At 36.1% G+C, this 23,439-nt stretch overlaps 2 protein-coding genes across 2 annotated transcripts in view; both read left to right on the top strand.

Annotated features, from left to right (window-relative positions):
- LOC128360780 (serine/threonine-protein kinase Nek1-like) overlaps positions 1–23,439 on the top strand; it is a 116,993-nt gene that overhangs the window by 35,914 nt on the left and 57,640 nt on the right. The window lies entirely within an intron of this gene.
- On the top strand, positions 636–16,982 carry LOC128370225 (interferon-induced very large GTPase 1-like). Its single transcript, XM_053330955.1, has 17 exons — positions 636–660; positions 1,546–1,611; positions 1,889–1,991; positions 2,079–2,185; positions 3,308–3,456; positions 3,554–3,650; positions 3,826–3,923; positions 4,087–4,170; positions 4,277–4,344; positions 4,450–4,536; positions 4,969–5,023; positions 5,221–5,415; positions 5,517–5,583; positions 9,921–9,986; positions 10,936–11,038; positions 11,125–11,201; positions 12,284–16,982. Exons 1-17 carry the CDS (start codon positions 636–638, stop codon positions 16,954–16,956), a joined length of 6,120 nt encoding a protein of 2,039 aa, XP_053186930.1. The 3' UTR covers positions 16,957–16,982.

The following is a 23,439-nucleotide window of genomic DNA, read 5'->3' on the forward strand; positions in this document are numbered from 1 at the left end:
TGTAAATGTATACCTTTTATCTTTAATTAAAACAACTAGTTAGAGATTTATGAGCCATCACTTTGTCCTACAGCCCCCCCACCCACCCACCCCCGTTATAAAAGTAACTAAGTAACTTTTACTCAAAGTATTTTTTTAACAAGCTACTTTTTACTTTTACTTGAGTATATTTTTAGACCAGTACTTTTACTTGTACTCAAGTAAAATTTCATCAAAGTAGTGGTACTTTTACTTGAGTCAAATATTTCAGTACTCTTTCCACCTCTGCCATTAGCAGCCAGTAGTGGCGTTAAGTTTAGGACTAGTCACTACATATATTAATAATATTTTATGAAAGATGCATCATCAAAAATGATTTCAGTAGTGTAAGATTTTCCTGTGTTGCAGTTGTCAGTGACTGAAACAAAAACATAACACTTCCAGATATGACATGACCCAATGACACAGAACTGACACAGACTTGTTGAGTTTTCATAGCTGATTGTTGTATAAATGTTATAAAAGAGACATGAAGAATGCAGGTTTTGTTGATTTATATTATTATATATTTGATGGTTTCATTGGTGCAATGTACAAAATAAAAATGTACTTTTGTCCCCAGGTTTATGAAGAGGACTGCAGAGTCAGACATAAAAATGGACAAAGAAGAAGAGAAGTCAGGTACACAGCCTTAAGAATTGATAGTTTCAGTTCACATCTATTTTAAATGTGATTCTCAAGAGTCAATATTCAAATCCATTCACTCAATTAATGATTAAGCACAAATATAAAAGTGCACCACAATAAGCTAACGTGTAAAAATGCCATGAATCCACAAAATACAGTGTTTCTCCTCAAATCTTTATTCCAGTAACTTATAGTCCAACAACAATCCTCTTAGACAAGACAGTTAAAGTTCAACTGTTTAACTTAAACAAAAAAGGTAAACAGTGCTCATAAAAGCAGCTGAGCCCGAAGCTCAGAGCCAAACCTCTTCACATATCAATCACTACGGTGCCCTTAAACAAAACACCGTTATGGCCCTATTTTAACGATCTATAACGTGGTCTGAAAGGGTCGGACTTAAGTCCCCTCATTTTTAATTAATTAATTAAAAATGGCCAAAGTCTCAAATAATGAGGTGAGCGTATGTTGAAGTAATCAAAAACGCTCTGAATGCTCAGTTTGGTTATATTTAGAACCAGCCAACATCAGCTCATGATAGATTTACTTATATGGTCACCTGGTCCACACACAGCATGCCATAATCTAATATCTAACATTATCTATGGCACTGTGATGTTCACATTGGTGTCATAAAGAATTTAACTGCAGAATAGAAATGTAGGCAGATACAGGTCCAGTTTGGCCTCTGCACTGAAGGGCTAACAGTATTAGCTTACTCTTTCAATTCCCTTTCCAGGAACACTATTAAAGCACATGGCTGGAAAAGGGTCACAGGTGCAAGTTACCACAGCACAGAAAGACTATAAAGGGGGTGCAAAGTAGCCTTCTGCATTTTAAACAGTTAGACCATGTTTAATTAATGTGTTTATTTCACTGCAGGTCCATCGACCACCTCTACTTCTGGAGCAGAATCCGGTTATGGCACCAAAGAAACTGATAATACTGGTAAGTTATGTGTTTTAGTAAAAGTTATAGAGATAGCTACATTTCCCACTTGTTGGCCCCTTTCATTGCTCATAAATCCTTCAGAACAGTCAGAGAAACTCCCAAAAAATGGGAAGTTGGATGTTTCATTTTGTATTAACAAATATATGTAGCTGAGGATATTAATTATCTGAACAGATGTGGAATAAGCAGGTGATCATTTTCCAAGTAAACTTTCTCAGTGTTGTTGAAATGAGTGAGTGCAGCTCTGACAGCATGTTGTTGTGTTTGTGTGAAGGTGTCAGCTGTGCTATGAATCCATGTATGGAGAAAAAGGAGGGAAACACTTCCTCCAGAACCGATCTGTGTGGGAAACATGACAGCGAGACAAAAGCTCAAAGGTGAGATGAAGATCTTTAACTGTCCATGACACAAATCATCCCTTCATCATTATTTATACTCAAATCTCTGTTTGTGTTGTGTTGAAGCTCAGAGCAGCAGAAGCAGAGACCAACTTCTCCTTTATCCAGCTGTGAGTCCATGAAGGATGATTCTATGGAACGTCCTATATGTTTTAAAGATGGACAATCTGCTGGTGAGTTAAACTTTTCTTCAGCATCAGTTCAGAGTGAAGCAGATGAAGATGGTGTGATATGGATGTTAAATATGAGTTTAATTCAGACAAACACCCACTTGAGTGTAAATGTCTTAACTAAAAGAATGAGAGAAAAAGAAGTAGTCTGTAGTGATTTTAGTTCCTTGATGGTCAATTTCAAATTCAAGTTTAATGAACAAAAAACTATTAATCAGACTGTGTTCATTAATAAAAGAGTCTTCTCTCCAGCATAGATGAGACAGACTGAACAGTTATTTTCTTCATCTCAGAGTTGGTTTAAGTTGTTTAATACTGTAGTGTGCCTTCGTCAGCAGGTCTTGTTTGTTGATGCTAGAGGTCATCGCTCCGCTAACATTAGTTTCTGAGTGACAGCGTAGTTCACAATACAGGTTACTTTGATCTTACAAATGTAATCATTTAGTCATTAAATCAAAAACTGCTTGTAACCGCTTCTGTTCCTGAAGACGAATTACAAAATAACATTATAAGTTAAGACTTTTGGGTTAGATAGGCAGAGTAAACCCTGTATATTAATGTTAACAGCCAAGACAGCTCCGTCTATACATAGCCAGCAAGCAACTAATTAGCTTTTTTTGTTTACTTCTTGCTTCCTGGTCGATATTGTGCACGTACAACTCTCCACAGAAATATGAAGGAAGTGAGATGGCTCTCTCCTCAGATACTCAGCTCAGGAAAAAAAGTCTTTAAATTGAGGAGTGTGTCCTGCATTGGATTTCATATCAAATCAGGTATTGAGAGTAATGGAAATGTAGTAATAGTATTTCTACTATGTAACTAGTATACCGTAAGTGTCATACAATGTACTGACGACTTATTTTGAGAAATATTCTTTTGATTTGCTGATTTACGGTGTGCACCATGATGGATTTGAATGAAAGTGATGGTGTTTTTAGACCAAAATGGAGGTAGTGCTACTGTAGCGCCAAGAAAGCACCAGAATTTTGTATATCATGCTTCTATAATATTTTAAGTGGTCCTCGAGAAATGTATAAAAATACCTCAACAACAACATTGCTTCTGCTCCTTCGTCTGCCTACTGTATGCCTATTTGTCTGTAATCAGCTGTCTGTGTCTCTGTAGGACAAACACGTGGTGACAGTCATTCCACTAACATGGATAAGTATGAAATGGTGAAGAAAATTGGCAAAGGTACATTTGGAACAGTCATCGTCATCAAATCCAAAGAGGATGGACAACAATACGTCATCAAGGAGATTTTCATATCTGAAGTAAGCACCATGTGCATAATGTTTCACAGTTTCAGTGTTCATTTGAGCTTTGCTTTACTACTTTGTTCTTTCACATTATCTGTTCTCACTTTGACAGATGTCGACTGAAGAGAGGCAGAAAGCTCAAAAAGAAGTTGAAGTTCTTTCCAACATGAGTCATCCCTTCATTGTCCAGTATAAGGAATCTTTTGAAGGTATGAATGATTTTAGCTGAAACCTTTAAGAATCACAGGTCATCTATGTGTTTAGAGCTGTGCTCATAATTTCGTTCTCTTTGCATCTCGTATGCTCTAGTGAATGACAATACAATTGAATCTTGATGCACAAATGTCTGCATGCATGTTCCTTATGCTGTATAAAATCTTTTAGAGGGGGACTGTCTGTATATAGTGATGGACTACTGTGAAGGTGGAGACCTCTCCATGAAGATCAAATATCAGGAAGGAAATCTTTTCACAGAAGAGCAAGTAAGATACAAACTATTGAAGATAATAACATGGATACAATTAATCATGTAACACTTTGTATTTCACTTCACTATATATTTCTTTGAAATGTATTTACACCCTTCTCAATGGGGGTTTAAAAGTTGATACTTTCATTGTGTCTTTATGTTCCTGTCTTTCTTAGATCTTGGACTGGTTTGTGCAGATTTGTTTGGCACTAAAACACATCCATGATAGCAACATCCTCCACAGAGACATTAAACCACAGGTATTACTTCATACATCACATGATCTTCCCTCAGTAATGATGCATTTTTATTTGTATTGTATACCTTCATGATAATGACATTATGTCTTTTATAATTTCTACATAGAACATATTTTTGACAAAAGATGGGACTGTACAGCTTGGAGATTTTGGAATTGCAAGAGTGCTGAACAGGTTTGTAAAATGTCATCTGACTGCTGATCTTGCTATAGAACCAAGATTAAAATGGAAATAATAAATCATAATACTGTCTGCTTTTTATTCTCTTCTCATTTCCAGTACTGGAGAACTGGCAACAACACAGATAGGAACACCACTTTACATATCACCAGAGATCTGTGAGAACAAACCATACAACAACAAAAGGTATTAACTTCATGTGCTGTTCTGTTTTTGTCTCATTTATGGTGTAAATGAACATTTAATAATAATCCAGTGGACAAATTTTCTCCCCACTGAACTGGTGACTTATGGAAAATGTCAAAGTCTTCTACGTCTCCTCTTTACTAAACAAACCTGCTGATGAATATAAACTATTATAAGTCTGCATGTAACCTAATCCACTTTAGTTAACTGAATGAAGTAAATTAAGCAGAACTGCAGGAACAATGATAAAAATAAGTCGTTTAATCTGTCATGGCGTGTTTTAAAAGATATTTGAGTGTATTTGAGTTTTCTCAACAATGAAACCCTTTTTCTCCATCTTAAAGTGACTTATTGAATAAATATAAAGCTGCCTTCATAACTGATCTCAGCCTGTTTGTTTGCTTTCTCCTCTGACTTTCTCTCCCTCTGCAGTGATATTTGGGCCCTAGGTTGTGTCCTGCATGAAATGTGCATTCTTCAGCCTGCAGTAAGTATTTTGTGTGTGAGCTGTTTATTACTTTATGTACATTTAATGTATCTTATACAGCATTGCAATGTTCTCACAACTGATTTAGATCTGTTCCCTGTGTGTCTAATGCTTACCAAGAAAGAATGGGTCATCTCTTCTTTTCTCACTTTTTTTCTGCAGTGGTTATAACTAAATATGTTTCTTCTCAATTTAAGGATTGCAGTAGGGAGGACCTAGAACAGAAACTCATCCGTGGCTCATACCCTCCTGTGTCTGATCACTACTCCCAAGAACTGTGTTCCCTCTTGGCTCAGCTGTTGAAACGTGACCCTGAAGAGAGACCCTCAGTCAGCAGCATACTGAACAAACCTTTCCTCTGCTGCAGGATACAGAAGCTCCTCACATCACAGGTGGAGATCACAATTAGTTGTCTTTAAAGTCTGAATTTACATGAAGCAGACTGTTCAAAAACTTTTATTCTCTACTAAGTATTTACCATTACTTTTCACAGGGTCAGTCAGAGACTCTGATGGTATCTGAGGAGAAAATACAAAAGAAGCAGCTTGAAGAACATAAAGGTAAACTATAGACTCTTTTTAATGCCTGTACATTGAGATAATGGACATTAAACCAGGAACCAGGAGAGCATTCGTTTCTTACATCAGTCTTAGCCACACTATCTTGTATTTCTGGGTTCATAACAAGTAGTTTAATAGTATTAATAAGTCATAGTAGTATACTGTCATCAAGGAGAATTAGTTTCACCTGGGGGGCAGGTTCCTTTCTAGGCCGGAGTACTTGGGTACTTCTCAATTCTCTTAAATTGCATCCATGTTTACCTCTCTTGCATCTTAGTCCCGCCGTTATTACTGTTTCTGATGAAGGATCCAGGAGTTTATTAAAATAAACACTTACCTGATGGCTTTTACTCTGCGGCTATCGTCGAAACATCGCGCGATCACTGAAATACTGTGTGGTTGCGATATTTCGACAATGTTTACAGCATTAGCAGTAGCAGCAGAGTAAAAGCCATCAGGTAAGTGTTTATTTTAATAAACTCCTGGTGTACTTACAAACTTTCCAATGCATCGATCTATGAGTAAAGAGCCTATTTGTACTACTGTAGAAGTTTCATAACAATCCAGACATTATTAGTGGAGTCATTTACCAGATACACTGGTGGTCCCATTAGCGCCTGGTGGTCCCGTTAGCGCCTGTATTAAGACATTCAGCTGATGGCTATAACTCCACTAATTTCCGACCAGATGAAAAGGCTGAGGCGCTGATTAGATAGACCTCATGGTTCATATGACACTAGGTCGAAATTACGCCAAACCATTATCCATAATAACAGGTAATGAGAGAAAAAACAGATTGTGAAAAGAAAAATCTTTCTAATAAATGAAGAAAGTCATTTATGGTTCTTTGGTTGCTTAGACGGACAATTAACAGATTTTTATCAGAAAACAAAATATAACATTTGGGAGTCATACGCTAGAGTTTATTCTGTAATCTGTCTTTTTTACCCCAAGATATCTGTTTACTGCCCCTTTATATACACAAGTATGAAAGTAAATGATTAAAGTTAATGAATTTTAAAAAGGGTAAAATGCTCTTCTTCAGTTTAAACCATCATCTATCATTATCATTTAAATGGGACCTTTTATTTCCTCATTTTCAGTCCAATATAACATTACTTTGTCAGATGTTCATGTTTAATGAGGCCAAAGTGTCAAATAATCAGGTAAATATATGTAGCAGCTATCCCTGTTACTCAAAGCTACTAGTTACTCAAAGCTAGACAGCAACACTTTTCTGAAATAATTAATAAGAACATCAACAACACTCGTACTCTGTTTGCTACGGTTGATAAGCTTACAAACCCCCCTCAACAGATAGCTCCAGAACTCCTTTCCACAGAAAAATGCAATGAATTTGCTTTTTCAGTGAAAAAATCCAGTCCATAAGGTTAAATATCAACACAAATCAACAAAACAATAAAATGATGCAATCCCTAAGACCTCCTAGGAATAACTCAACTGCAATGTCAGAATTTAAAATAGTTGACCAAAAAACCATAGAGGAAACAGTGCAGCATCTAAAACCATCAACATGCTGTCTTGACACAATGCCATCAGATTTCTTTAAAACTATTGTGAACTCTGTCCAAACTGATTTGCGACAAGTAATAAATAGCTCACTTAAATCAGGTGTGTTTCCTAAACTCCTAAAAGTAGCTGCCATTAAGCCACTCTTAAAAAAGAGAACGCTGGATGCTTCCATGTTAACCAACTACAGACCTATCTCAAATCTTCCTTTTATAGCCAAGATCGTTGAGAAAGTGGTTTTTAATCAACTCAGCAATTTCTTGATCTCCAGTGGCCTTTTTGACAAATTTCAATCAGGCTTCCGACCTAACCACAGTACAGAAACAGCTCTTATTAGAGTGTTAAATGACATAAGGTTGAACAATGACTCAGGCAAGGTGTCAGTTCTGGTCCTGTTGGATCTCAGTGCTGCATTTGACACTGTGGACCACAGTATACTGTTGAACAGGTTGGAAACCTGGGCAGGACTCAGCGGAACAGTCCTAGACTGGTTCAGGTCCTACTTGGAAGAGCGGAGTTATTTTATGACCATTGGAAGTTATGAATCTGATCGAGTGGCTATGACATGTGGAGTTCCTCAGGGGTCAGTTCTTGGACCCCTTCTGTTCAGTCTATATATGCTGCCCTTGGGTCAAATTCTGCAGAACTGTAATGTAGACTATCACAGTTATGCAGATGACACACAGATATACCTAGCACTGTCCCCAGATGACTACAGTCCAATACAGTCATTGTGTCACTGTTTAGAGCAAGTAACAAACTGGATGAACCAAAATTTCTTTCAATTAAATCAGGACAAAACTGAGGTCATTGTTTTTGGCAATAAAGAGAAGAGGATTGCTGTCAGTAAACATCTCGAGTCACTCTCTCTAAAAACTACGGACCAAGTCCGAAACCTTGGCGTGCTGATTGACTCAGATCTGACTTTCAGCAGTCACATCAAATCAATCACCAAAACAGCCTTCTGTCAGCTTAAGAACATATCCAGAGTGAAGGGTTTTATGTCTCAAACAGACCAGGAGAAGTTGATTCATGCTTTCATCTCAAGTAGACTCGACTACTGTAACGGTCTTCTGACTGGACTCCCACAAAAAAGCATTAAACAGCTGCAGCTCATTCAGAACGCTGCAGCTCGAGTTTTGACCAGAACAAAGAGATCAGAGCACATTACTCCAGTTCTAAAGTCTTTACACTGGCTCCCAACCAGTTCTAAAGTCTTTACAATGGCTCCCAGTCAGCTATAGAATAGATTTTAAAGTTCTGCTACTGGTCTACAAATCACTGAATGGTTTAGGTCCAGAATACATGAATGACATGTTAGTAGAATATAAACCCAGTAGAGCTCTGAGATCTACTGACTCAGGTCAGATAGTTGAGCCCAGAGTTCAAACTAAACATGGTGAAGCAGCTTTTAGCTGCTATGCTGCACACAACTGGAACAAACTACCAGCAGAACTGAAATCAGCCCCAACAGTGAACACTTTTAAATCCAGGTTAAAAACACTTCTCTTCTCCTGAGCTTATGATTGAGCTCTTTTAAAGCACTTTACATTTTAATCTTTCATTTGCACTCTATGTCCTTTTAATGATTTTAAAGCTAATTTATTATTTTATGCTGCAATCATTTTATTTATGTCTTTCTATTTTTCTGTACTTTGTTTTTATTATGGGGGGTGGGGGTTAATTGTATGTTTTAAGTTTCTCAAATTACATGTTTTTCTGTTTTATGTAAAGCACATTGAATTGCCATTGTGTATGAAATGTGCTATATAAATAAAACTGCCTTGCCTTGCCTTGCCCTGTGAACAAAAAGCACTGGTTTTAAACTGCTCTCAACATTTGGTTTCCAATGTTTTTTCTACTTTCAGCCTGAGCCTGGTAACAGTTTTCTTTATATGATCATCTGCTCCGCACACAGCCCACAACTTCACTGGGTCATTATGGCATGTTTCCAGTGTTTTGGGTCAGTCACACTGGACCATAACTCCATAAGCACAGCAATACAAAGTCATTAATAAGTAGTTTATCTGTTGGAGGTGTGCTTTTGGTCTGCAGCTCTTCATCAAACATCATCATCACTGTGGCTGTTTCTACTTGTACTGTCTCTCCCTGCATTATAACTGATTGGCTGAATAAAGAGCTCCAAATATGTCCATATTTTGTTTTTAGTGCTGCTAATGAAACAAATTTGGTAGGAACACATTTCACTTTCTGTAAATTCATAAATAATTCTTCAGTTATTCATTTAAAGCTTTTAATATGAAGCAGTAAAGCAGGAAATGTTGGGTTTGCATTGGTGGCAACTTAAGATAAATCACACATCCAGGCATGTTCCTGAAATCTGGTCAATCAGAGACACAGTGGGCTCATTGGGAGGGGGCTTCCAGAGACCGGATGCTACAATGGCCTGTTAAGAGACAGAGGCTGAACTGAGCGGCTGCATAAAGGACCAATGAAACAAGGAGCTTTTTGAAATGTGAAACATGCAAAGCTGCTCTAGTGGAGCAGGAAAACCATTTTCTATCCATATATCTAATATTATCTATAGCACTGTAATGTTCACTGGGGATCTGGTGTTATCACACATTTAACAGAACAATATAAATATAGACAGAAACAGGTCCAGTTTAGTCTCTGTATTAAAGGCCTAACATTTCCAGGAGAACTACTTAAGTGCATGGTTAGAAAAGAGTCACATGTGTCAATAAACACAGCTCCTATTGTTAATGAGTATAAAGGGGGTGAAATGATAGACTGTGTTTTTAAAAGTAAGTAAATGTTTAATTAATTTCTTTATTTCACTGCAGGTCCGTTGACCACCTCTACTTCTGGTGCAGAATCTGGTTATCGTACCCAAGAAACTGATAATACTGGTAAGTTACTGTATGTGTTTTAGTTAAACCTATAGATAAGGTAGCTACATTTCCTACTTTCAGTGCAAAAAAGGTAATGAGTAAATCACTCCAAACATACAACAGTTTGAGGGGCCCCAAAGCATATTTTGATAAGGACCCCCAAATGTTTGGCCAGGTCGGAATTTTTAAAATCATAAATTCAGGGGCTTGAACTGCTTTCATGTGGTTGGGCTTTAGTAAATATGAGACCTTTATGAAGCTGTTGAGAGACCCACAAATCCCTCACGTGTGTCAACAGAGCAGGAGATGGATGATGAGAGAGAAATTAATTAATAAGACGTAAAACACTTTATTTGGAAATGTAAACAAATTGTTTACCAACTGATATTCCAAAAAAAGACGTTTTTTTTGTTGTGTGACTAGCCAAGTGTCCTTCCCCTGGTTCTAAACAGTAGCTCACTCAACTTGCTTTGTGGTATGGCTCTCTAATGTGACTCACTACACTGCTGAGAAAAACACAAAATATCTAATAATCTGTTCGTCATAAATTGCATTCCAGTGTATGTGTGCAGCCAACACAGTCTCATGTCAAAATGCATAATAGCTACATTTGTTCACAGGGTTAAATATATGATTATGAATATATTAATAAATAATAACTTCAACAGTGTATTGTCATCACTAAAATTTGTTTTAATAACATTTAGTTGAATCTTCGTTCAGTGAATGTATAATATTGAGTTTGTTAATTATTACAAAGGTTGTTTGACGTCTCTCCAGAACATTGTGGCAACGCTGTGTTTTCTATAGTGGCTGCTATTAATGAAACCCTGTAGATGAGAGAGAAAGAGACAGAGAGAGAGAGAGAGACATCACAAAAAACATTGTCTTCCTGTCTTTCACTAAGCTTCATTAGTTGAAATGAGTGAGTGCAGTTCTGACAGCATGTTGTTGTGTTTGTGTGAAGGTGTCAGCTGTGCTATGAATCCATGTATGGAGAAAAAGGAGGGAAACACTTCCTCCAGAACCGATCTGTGTAGGAAACATGACAGCGACACAGAAGCTCAAAGGTGAGATGAGATCTTTATCTGTTCATGACACAAATCATCCCTTCATCATTATTTATACTCAAATCTCTGTTTGTGTTGTGTTGAAGCTCAGAGCAGCAGAAGCAGAGACCAACTTCTCCTTTACCCAGCTGTGTGTCCATGAAGGATGATTCTAAGGAACATGGTATATTATTTAAAGATGGACAATCTGCTGGTGAGTTAAACTTTTCTTCAGCATCAGTTCAAAATGAAGCAATGAAGATGGTGTTGATATGGATGTTAAATATGACTTAAATTTAGTCAAACACCTATTTGAGTGTAAATGTCTAAAGAAAAAAAGTTTTGTTGCAGCCTGTAGTGATTTTATAACTCCAGATTTCAATCTCAAGTTTAATCAACAGACTGTGAATCAAATCATTTTAATTAATAAATGCCTAATTGCTAATTTTGTTTTGTAATAATAAGATTTTTAAATTTTGCCTGGCTTCCAAAAACAGAGCAATGAACATAAATAGAAGCTAGGTTTTGAGGAACCACTCTCAATCTCCTTCATGTCAGGGACTTCCAAAATAGATGCACAATAGACCACAGATCTGTTTTTGAGATGATTTTGAAAAATTCCCATAAAAAAAATACATTCCATGGAAGTTAGTGTTATAAAAGTGAAATGACGGCAGTATGGTCATGCAGAGGTCAGCACTGTCGCCTCACTTCAAGGGTTCTGGGTTCTAACCCAGATTAATCTATTTGTTCTTTTCCTGGAAACCCACCGCAGATCACTCAAGAATATTTCATTCTCTTTGAGCGTGTTACGATAACGCTGAAATGACCCAAAGATGAGTTGTTGCTCCTGTTGCAGTGTGTGTTAAAAGCACTGGAGGTGTATGCAGAATTGTCTCCTGAGAGCAGTTTGGATTATGAGCAGGTTATGACTGGCATTTATGAGCTGAAAAGGAATTGAGTTTGTGGTGCTAACAGCAGACACTTTTAAAGAAAGCTAATACAGACAAAACATATGCATGAAACACAGATAGAAATCTATCATTGAAGACACAAGAAATGAGTATGAATATATTCCAACTTTGTTTATCTCTGATTTATTTACTTATAATCTGATCCAGTGTAGACAGTTATAAGTGTAACAACAGTGCTACTAACGCCAGATGTTATGGATATATACAGATGGGTGCCAACAGCATAGAAATAAAAAACATTATGATGCATATTAAGTCCTCAGAGTTCATTTTCTGTTTCTCTCTTTCATAGACCTTCACACCTTTCTCTCCAAACTTGGACTGCAGACATTTTATCCCAACAAGCTCACTCTTTGGTCTCTTTTGGAAATCAACAAAAACAGCATTTATGATGAAACTGTTGAATCATTGGAGAAAATACCATGGTGCTTTCTCAGGAAACTCTTTCAAGTAAACACAGAATGCAGAAACTGTACACAAGTATCAAACAATGATGAAGAGGAGAAGGAGGAGGAAAACAGTGATCTGTTTGACTTTGACCTGTTCACTGCAGATGACTCTGCAGACAAAAAGGTTAACCCTCTGGACCTCATAGTTGCACTCTTTCATTGTGCTGACAGCTTCTTGCAACAGGAAATGGCCCTCAAGATGTCAATGTGTCAGTTTTCTGTCCCACTGCTGTTGCCTCACGGCAATAACAGTCAGTCTACTCTGATGCTGTGGGCTCTGAGAGACATCGTCAAAGAGTGGCGTCCACATGATTTATCTGACTCTAGAGGATTTGTTGAAAACAACATTGTTCAAGCAAATATACCATTCTTTACCTTTGTCAGGCTGAAAAACTGTAGTCTCTCCAAGTCACAGGTTTTGAATCATGTTCTCAGTCGTGGCCGAGAGAATCACATGTTCATACACAGAGATATGGAAGGAGGAAGTCTTAAAAGAAGAATTGCCAATGGTTTGGTGGAGGTTTGCTGGTATCTTCCCTGTGGCAGAGAACAGCTTGACATATTTCCAGGACCAGTAGCCTTTGCCAATTTGAGAGGAGACATTTGTGAGTCACTGGCACAATTCCATTTTCTTTTTCAAGAGTCAACTGCTACCTTTGTGTTTCTGGACAAAGTTGAAGAAAATGAGAACAAGATTCTGACTTCTCTTCAAGATGTGAAATCCAAACTCTTCTTGGTTGTTAATCACAAGGACAACTCTAAAGAGGACATGATATCTGTCAAGAAAACACTGACAGAGTTACAGCTACCAAAAAGCAAAATTAAAGACTCAAGCGTAAATGTTGCAGAGTTTTCAAAGAATCTTTGTATGTCCATCAAAAAATCACTGACAAATGAAGCCAACACAATTGCCATTGAAAATGTGGTTGACAAAGCTGTTGAACTTGGCCTGTCTGTGGATGAAAACAAAAGTCATGAACAAAAGAAAGCAGCAGAGGAGATTGTGAAAGGAATTGGGAGGCAGAAGATATCAGACTATAAGAAACAACAACTTCCTTTGCAAGGAGAAAACTGGAAAAGATTATCACAACTGGACATGGAGGAATGTAGACTGACAAAAGCTGGTGATATGGGACTGGAGGAATATAAATCTCAGCTACAGAAGAAAAAACAACAAATCAGGAAGGAGCAAAGCAAATACAAACTGTCCACAGCCATGAAAAGTTTTACTGAAAACATAAACAAATGTGACAAAGACAGAAGAAATTATTTTCTTAAGTGGATGAAATTTCAGCTGAATGCACATTCAAGGTCTGTCAATCAACTATCTTCACTGTGTAATAAACTGAAAGAGCAATGTGATAAAAAGGAGAAAGATGTGAAAATCATTGCAGAGTTAGAGCAGGCTTTGCTGGAGACTTCTTTAGGAGTAGAGCATTACATGAGAGAGATGGGACTCATCTATGAGTTCTCAATTAGTGGTTCAAGAAACACTGCTGATGAAATATCTCGTCTCCCTGGTTTGGCTGCTGAAATGCTGTTGGATGGATTTCCTTTAGAGCTCTTGGATGGAGATGCTTCCAACATCCCAGAGAGATGGGTGACAGATGTGCTGATGGAGCTTCACAAGAAGGTTGGAGAACAGAGCAGACTGTTAGTACTGACTGTGCTGGGTGTTCAAAGTACAGGGAAGTCAACACTCCTCAACACCATGTTTGGTGTGCAGTTTCCTGTCAGCAGCAGCAGATGCACAAGAGGAGCTTATATGCTCTTCCTCAAAGTTGGAGAGGATATGAAACATGAGATTAACTATGATTTTATAGTTCTCATTGACACAGAGGGTCTAAAGTCTCCACATTTGGCACAACTAGAAGAAGACAGTGATAAGCATGACAACCAGCTGGCAACCTTTGTGATTGGTTTAAGTGATGTCACCATTATTAACATTGCAATGGAGAACTCAACAGAAATGAAAGATGTCCTGCAAATTGCAGTTCATGCTTTCTTGAGAATGAAGGAAATTGGTAAAAAGCCAATTTGTCATTTTGTGCATCAAAATGTTGCTGGAGTTTCAGCTCATGCAAAAAACCTAACGGACAGAAAGTATCTCTTGGACCAGCTCAATGAAATGACACAAATTGCTGCTGAAATGGAAAGGAAGCCTTCTATTAAAGCATTTACAGATGTGCTGGACTATGACATGGACAAAAACAACTGGCACATCCCAGGACTCTGGCATGGAACCCCTCCGATGGCACCAGTGAACACAGGTTACAGTGCAGCTTTAGCAGATTTAAAGAAACATCTTTTGGAGACAGAAGACAGAAACAATCAAGTCTCACAGATCCCAGAGTTTCTAGAATGGATTAAAAGTCTCTGGAAAGCTGTGAAATATGAGAACTTCATCTTTAGTTTCAGAAACACTCTTGTGGCTCAGGCCTACGACAACCTTTGCAAAGAGTTCAGTCAATGGGAATGGGACTTCAGAAAAGAAATCCTCCACTGGCAAAAAGATGCAGAGTTGGAAATCTTAAATTGTGGTAACAAATCTGAACTCCAACATTTAAATAAATTGGTTGAATCCAAAAAATCTGAGGTGTCAGAAAAAGTCAAATATGAAAAAAGAAAAATGGAGGAGAAACTTACCAACTACTACAAACAGAAAGACCAGAATGTAAATCTGATAGAAAAATACAAGTTTGATTTTTTCAACAGCATCAGCAGTCTTGCAAAGGGAATCCAATATTCCGTGAACAACAAACTGGATCGCACACTTCACATGAGAAAAGAGGTTCAAGGCATTCAGAGGAAATACAGAGGAGTGATTGAAGAGCGGGTGATGAAGCTCCTAAGTGAATGTAAAACCTCCAAACTGTCTGATGAACAGCTGAAAGACGAGTTTGAAAAGATGTGGACTGGTGTCACTAAAAATGTGTCTGGTCTGAAAGAACAAAATATATCTGAAAACATCCTCATGCACTTGATAAAAAACTTCCTAAACCGTAATGTCAATGAGGAATTACAGAACATTGGAGACCTAACACAAATAGGGAAGAATGAGTTTAAGGCTGGGAATGAGCATGTAAAAAATCCAAACACCTTTAATCTGTTCCGCAGAAAAGACATAAAAAGAGAATTACAGAGAACAGCTAATGAGGTCATTGAGTCTTGCAGTTATTTAGTGCTTAATCGCGTAAAGACAAACCAAGATTATGAAGAAACTCTCACAAAGGAACTTCTGGACAAAATCGATGAGTCCCTTAAAAATATCGGCAAGCATGTCAAAATCAAGTTTGAGTTTGACCTGAAACTTCACATTTGTGGCATTGCCTCAAGGGAATTCCTCAAAATGCACAGAAAATTCTTGTCTGATAATGATCCTCGAACTCAGCTGGAGAAGGACAAGAGACAGTATTTGTCAGATTTTCTTGATTTATACAAAGAGAGAGATGATTGTCAACGCAAAGCAAATGATTTTGTCAGATGTTGCATCAAACCTGCTGTGGAAGAGTTCATCAATAGATCTTTGGGAATAGACATTGTGGATGAAATAGTGACAGGTTGTCATTCAGCAGAGTACAGCTCCCGCTCCTTTTTCCAGTATAACATTCAGGAAGAGTTGCTGCAAAATGATGACTTTAACAGTTTTGTCAGGTACATTTGTAACTATGAAATATATGTTAAGGATTGGATATTTCAGCACATCCAGAAAAAAATGTCTGAGGACAAAACTTTGTGCAAACTGAAGAACAAGAACCTTCAAGTCATAGTTGATAAAATCACAGCAGCATTAGAGCAGGCCACAAAAGGACCAGATGATGTTCAACTGCCAGACAACAATGAAAGCATCACAAAGCTCATCAGCAACATGAAGAAATATTTGATCAAAGACATCTCAATCTCAGAGGAGGATGAAAAAACCTCCCTGTTTCAAATCCAAAGCACATGTCATCCATTTATCAAGAGCCTCAAAAAGTCAATTAAAGACTTGAACAAACAGCTTCAGGAGGAATTCTCAAAGTCTGAAGACATCACTGAGACTCTGAACAAACTTCCAATCAAACCAGAGGATGAGCTTTTCAAGCGAGTGTTTGGTTGTGGAAAGCAATGTCCCTTTTGTAAAGTTCCCTGTGAGGCTGGAGGAAAAGGACACGATCAGCATCATGCAGCTGTTCATCGACCAAAAGGTCTTGGTAGATACAGGTATGAAAACACTAAGAAGCTGGTTGAAACACTGTGTACAACTGATGTGCACAGTGAAGCTAAATTCAGAAACTCAGACACTAAATGGGAGCCTCATCCTTACAAAGAGTATCACACTTACTATCCAGACTGGAACATTCCTCCAGATCGCAGCATAGAGGCATCTGACTACTGGAAGTATGTACTGGTACGATACAATGACAGATTTGCTCAAGAATACGATGCTAAGCCAGCTGATGTTCCAAATGCCTGGAAGGGAATCACAAAGGAACAAGCACTGAAGGGGTTAAAAGATGCCTTCAACATAAAATGAACAATGTAAAAATGTCTTTAAACAAAACTGAACAAAAGGACATGATGACTAAACACTTCAAAAGGGTCAATCATTTAAATTCAAGACTGATCAACACTTTAAATATATTAACTGTTTTATTTTAAATGTTGTTTCTTTTAAATGTGACTTTGTGGTTTGAACTCAAATACAGACTAAACCAGCTGCTGACAGTGAATAGTGTGACATCATTTGATCTGATGAACATGATGAATAATAAATGATGAGTTGAACAAGTTGCAGGGTTGAAAAGCTGGAAGCAGTTATGATCAACTGTTAAACCTTTTTAAAACTAATTATTTTACTGTTTATTAATATTCTGTATTTTTATTTTATTTTACAGATGTTTTGTTTTTCTCTCTCATGCATAATAACTATTCTGCATGATGAAGAAAATGTTTTTATCTTCATTTTTTGGTTTGTGTTCATACGGATGTTTTTTTGTTTTATGATGATGTCATACAAAGACCACATGACAAAGGGTCATGATTTAATACATTTTGGGTTTTTATTCTTTTTTTATGATTACAACTGTTTATTTTTGTCTTTTTTCATGATGATGTATGGCTATGTGAACAGTAACCAGTGTGATGATGATGATGATGAAGGCCTACAGTATGTAGTTTAAAGGCCATGTATTGAGATTTTATTACATTTTACTACTTTTTACATTTATATTACTACATTACATATATTATTATTTACATTATAGTTTTATTCTTTAACATTTCTTACTAATCATAAAATGCTACAGTGAAGAAGTGATTCATGTTTTCTTGCAGAGTAAATTAATTGTCATCAGTTCAAATGTGTTCATGTTGATGTAAATTACTTTTTGATTCATGAACAAATACTGAGACATCCTTTCATGTTTTAATGTGGAACTTTTTTCATTATGTGTGACAGATGATGATGATGATGATGATGTTGAACAAGTCAAGTTAAACACCACAAAACTGTTTTTATCTTTTAAGAACATTATTATTGTTTTACTGTATTATTTCACTTTTTAATGAGTACAAAGATTTTATTATATTCATCTTTTAACACAACTAAGTACATAATGACATGTGCTAAAGATAATGATGATGATGATGATGATGAAGGCCTACAGTATAACATTTAAAGGCTATGTAATGACATTTTTTACATTTATTTTACTTTTTACAGTTTTATTCTTTAACATTTTAACTTTTTTCATTATTTTTGACAGAAAAACAGTTTTGTTGTATCATTTCTTTATATTTTTTCATTTTACTTTTTAATGAGTACAACTACGTACATAATGACACAAGCTAAACATTTGATCTTTTGATGTGTGTTTGATGAAAGTTAGTGAATAAGAAGTCTTTATGTTTAAATATTGTCTAAACAAGCCAACTGTGGGAATAATGTGGCATCTTCTGGTCTGTTGATCATGTTGAACTTCTGACTTACATGTTTTCACACACAATGAATTAAACAAGATACAAAGAAGTTGAGCTTTGTCAGTGTTTCTTTATTCTTCTTCTTTTTACATGTTGACATACAGTATAGTTATGTGCATAATGATAAGTGATAGTGATAATATACTGTATGTACAAAGATCATGTGGCTAAATATGTTTCATAATAAATAATAAAGCCATAAAACCACCACATGTAGAAATATAAAATACACCAAATTATAACTTCAGGTAATTATTGCCAATTTCTAATTTGATATGTTCAGAAATATTGAGTATAAAGTTTAATTCTACAAATGTATTACTTTAGTTTTGTGTTTTTAAAGCCACTGCACTACTGACAACAATGGTGTCAGTCTTTACCAGCTGTCAGTAGATGCTTTATTTCCATTGTGCATTGCATTATGGGACAACAGTGTCAACAGCAGTTATCCATTATTAATCAACACTACAGACTCAGAACATGTTCAGATTTAAATTGTGTAAAATTAAGACACAATGTTAGAAAGTATGAATCACAGAGTGGTATACAGGTATTTAGAGGGTTATTCTTACATGCTGGAATATCTCTCAGTTTTTCAGTTTCTGGGATATCTGTCTCTGAGATTTCTGCCACCCCATTACAGTAGAGATGCAATAAAAAACAATATTTAAAAGACTTTACCACTTTCTCGTCTTTCTGAAAACTATGTCCCCACATATTCCGGACACACTCATAATAATTCTGAAACTTTCAACTCAACAAATTTGACATTTTATGCATCATTTCTCTGGATTATTCACCGTAACAGTCACACTTTCTAGAAAAACATACTGCTGTTTTTAATGCCAAGGTCATATTCATAAGAGTGTCTGTAATCAGCACAGTGAGACAGCACAGTCTGTCTAATCTACATATATAAATAACTGTGTTAGATGTAACAAGATGACAATATATTTAAAAATCTGTATGTTAAAGTAAAAGTGTTTGTCCTGTCAGTCCCTTATTATTGTTAAACATCATAACTGATATTCAGCAGTTTACCTGACTCCTGACTCTCTGTTTGTCTCTATCACTTATTGACTCACGTGTGAGTTTAACATTGAGTCTCTCTCATTGTGCTTTTAGATGTAAGAAAATTCCTGTTTTATATTCTGACATTTGTTGTTTGAGACTCTCTCTGTTTGTCCAACATATTCTAACAACACTTGTATTGAGACAAGCTCAGTATCAACTGAATAGCTACATAAATATCTCACATGTAGACCCGTTAAGGTGGATGATAAGTAAAACACTAATGCAATTTAGTGAAGATAGAACAATAAATTAAATTTTACCCTTTTGTATGTTAATTTAAATTTGACCAACTGAGATATATCTCTTTTTTCAAAGCTTTTCAAATATTAAACCGAAATAAATTGATAAATTAAATTAAATTGTCCACCTTTCAGTTCTTTTTGTTATCCAGGTAGTATCACATTCAGTTTATATTCCTCCTTTATTTATTCCTCAGTTGCTAATTGTTTTTTTTTCTTTGTAAGTATAGTTCAATTAAGTCAAGTCAGTAAGTTTCCTTTTATTCAGTCGACTATGTAGTTTCAGTTCAGTTATTGTTATTTTATTTTGCTTAAACTTATCTGACATCCAAGTGAAGATCCAGAACATCCAAGTACAGCAGCGTCCTGGCTCAGACTCTCCCACACGGACAGCAGGGGTCGCTGTTTTACCTCCAGCTCTCTGAAGACCCAGAACAATACCTCAGTTAATGTCAAGTTATTTATTTATTATAGTATGCTGATTCATATCAATATCTTATGGTTATTTCTACCCTTTTCTGAGCTTATTGCTGGCTTCAGTGTTACTAACAGAACATAAAAAACATGTCCATAAATAAAATAAAATTCACGAGGCAATAATGTCTGCCAGCAATAGTATCTCACATCTCATATTACTCATATCACACACATGTTTACAGTGCCTCTGTTTTAGTTTTACACCCACAATCATGAAGTGAGCATTAGCTAACATCAGTTTCTCAATTTATTACTGAAAAGAAAAACACACTCACCGGAGGATTTGTCATCAAAAACACATCTAATAGCGATCCTCCTTCATCCTCTGGCAAACAACAACATCCTAAAACAAGGTAGGTCTCTTCTCGACAACTTTAACATCGAAGTTCAACCATAGACTGTATATAAGAAAGTTAGGAAAGAAAGTTCAACAAATGTAACAAGTTTGTCCTTTTTCTCTTGCTCGTTATATTTCACACTACCTCCTTCTCTCTCTCTACAGGTGTTTACCGCCACCCGCTGGACGTTTAGTGAAACTGCAACAATAACATTAACACTGAATTGGACTGAATATCTGTTAAATTTAAGTAAATTAAAGTTACTTATGAATATGTATATATATAGGAAATAAATGAAGATTAAAACTATAACTACAAGTTTCTTATCTCTACTTATATTGAAACGGTGTATTTACTGCTAGAACTCCCAGGCCACTAGGGGGCATAGTTCTTTTTATCGTTTATCACCCTCAGCCAATAGCAGACAGGAAGTGACGTAACAAGAAGTTGCTTGGTAGTGTCATGGCAACGGAAAAATGCTCCGTCTGTATATGAAGTTATTAATTTAGTTATATTTGTTACTAGCCCTTTGAGTGGAAATATAAGTAAGTGAACATGTTATAGATAATTATTAGAATATATACTGTTAATTATTGTGACGTTTAGAAACATTTTTGAGTAACTTTGTTGGCACGTATGACCGTTGATGCAGTATAACGGTAGATTTCAGCCTTCAAGAGACCGTTGAATTGATCGTTGATGTAATATACTGTGTTGTTTAGTTTGAGTTCAATGACTAATGTGTTACTTCATTACTTACCTGATTAGTTCTGTCATATTCAGTATCATAATTTGAATCACCCGTGAATACTTACATGTAGATCTACAGATAGAGATTAGATTGGTCCTCCTAGCCATGATAAGCTAATTTATATATACGACAAGCTATTCTGAATTGTGTATTAATGAATGAGCCATGATAAGCTAACTTGTATATATGACAAGCTATTCTGAATTGTGTATTAATGAATGAGCCATGATAAGCTAACTTGTATATATGCCAAGTTATTCTATATTGTTTATTAATAAATGTCTTTCTGTATTTTTATATGTCCATTTCAGTTTCACACTTTCTTGTAATAAATCCTAACCTACTACAACACCTGCCTGTTCCTTGGAGGATATGATGCAAGGGAGAGTTTAGCTGGCTGTGAATCTCAATACACGACAAGAGTCACATTGGGTGCAACAGTACACTAATGTAAACAACTATAAACAAATGGACTCAAACAATAGCTTAATGTGTTCAATGTATGGGGGTTACAATATTATAACCTTCTATGTACTGTATTCCTAATATTGTGTCCACTCCATTAACATGAAGGGGGCAAAATATTAGGAACACCAGTCAATATAATTCACTTCAGTACACCACCATCACCCACTAAGACCTCAGTAATAAACATAAAGTAGAATTATTAGTTTTTTGAAAATGTTATTAATATTATTATGTTATTAATGTTATTGGATTGAATTACATTGCACAAGTGTTCCTAATGAAGAGGCCAGTGAGTGTACAGTATATATCTCTCTGTATTTAGGGTCCTCTGCTGCCACCGTGTGGAATCTAACAGTAACAGCAGGAAGGTTTATCCCAGTTCATATCAACATGAATGAGCAGCTTTTATCTATTAAATAGCTGATATATCTACACTCTGCTTCACATATTTGAACATACTCTCATATATATATGAACAAATAATAATAAAAATAAATAGAGTAAAGTTATTTTCCTGAATTTAATTTTTATGTTTATAAAGTAGCCTTATGTTTGCTCAGTTATAGTTAAATAGTAAATAGTAAACTAGTGTACGCAATTAAGTCTACAACATAATTTCACTTTTACAATAATAAAACGTAGGATCATTAAAGAGAGTTCAAGAGTACAGTTTAGACGTGCTCTATGTGTAAAGTGCCTTGAGATGACTTTTGTTGTGATTTGGCGCTATATAAATAAAGATTGATTGATTTTCTTGTTCCTTTTTATTTCAAAACAGTCAAAACCGAAACATCTTAGCAGAAGTAATTACATAGAGTGAATGAAAAACAAAAGAATATCCATCCTACCATGAAACTTTACAGTTGCTGACTTGTCATGAAAACAAACCAGGAAATTTGACCACTGTAGGAAGATCCTGTCCTCTCTCAGATGAACTGAACATTGATCCTATCAGTTAACAACTCAAAGGAACAGAAAGGGAACAGGCTCTGAATCTCACTCCAAACGTTTGAGAGCCCTGTAATAATAGGGGAAGTTCCCCTCAGGAAATTTAAGTTCCAGTGCAACACCAGGTACAGGTACAGGTTGTAGAAAAACACACAAAGTAGTATAAAAACACACACCTTACACAGTAAAAACACACATTATAAATACCGGGGAGAGTGTAAAACAGTGTGCAAATTGCAAGTATGTGCATTGTAAATATATATATATATATATATATATATATATATATATATACAATACATATATATGTATGTATATGTACAGGAAAGTATATGTGTACAGGAGGTAGCAACAGCTTTTGGGTAACTGAAGGATAAGTTATGATTGCAGTCAAGTGAGTATTACATTTTTAAGTATCCAGTAATAAATAATATGAGACTGTATGAGTTTTCAGGTGTTACTCCTCTTATGTGTCCTGTTTCCTCCCCCTGCCACTGTGGAGTTGTATCATTTATCATTATATCATTTATGAGATACTTGTTGTTTTGTCCAGAATAAGAGAAACAGGCTGTGACGTCACTCTGCTGGATCCCTGCATGCTGGAGTCAAGGGAAATGAAATGACTGACTCCATAGCAACGGAAAGTTTAAATAATAATGAAGCATTTGTAAATGTATCACTGGGATGGGAGGAGTTGAGGGAAACGATGAAGGAGAGTATGATGAGAGAGTGGAAGAGGCTAT

The sequence above is a fragment of the Scomber japonicus genome, chromosome 1 (assembly GCF_027409825.1).
Source record: "Scomber japonicus isolate fScoJap1 chromosome 1, fScoJap1.pri, whole genome shotgun sequence".
Taxonomy (NCBI): domain Eukaryota; kingdom Metazoa; phylum Chordata; class Actinopteri; order Scombriformes; family Scombridae; genus Scomber; species Scomber japonicus.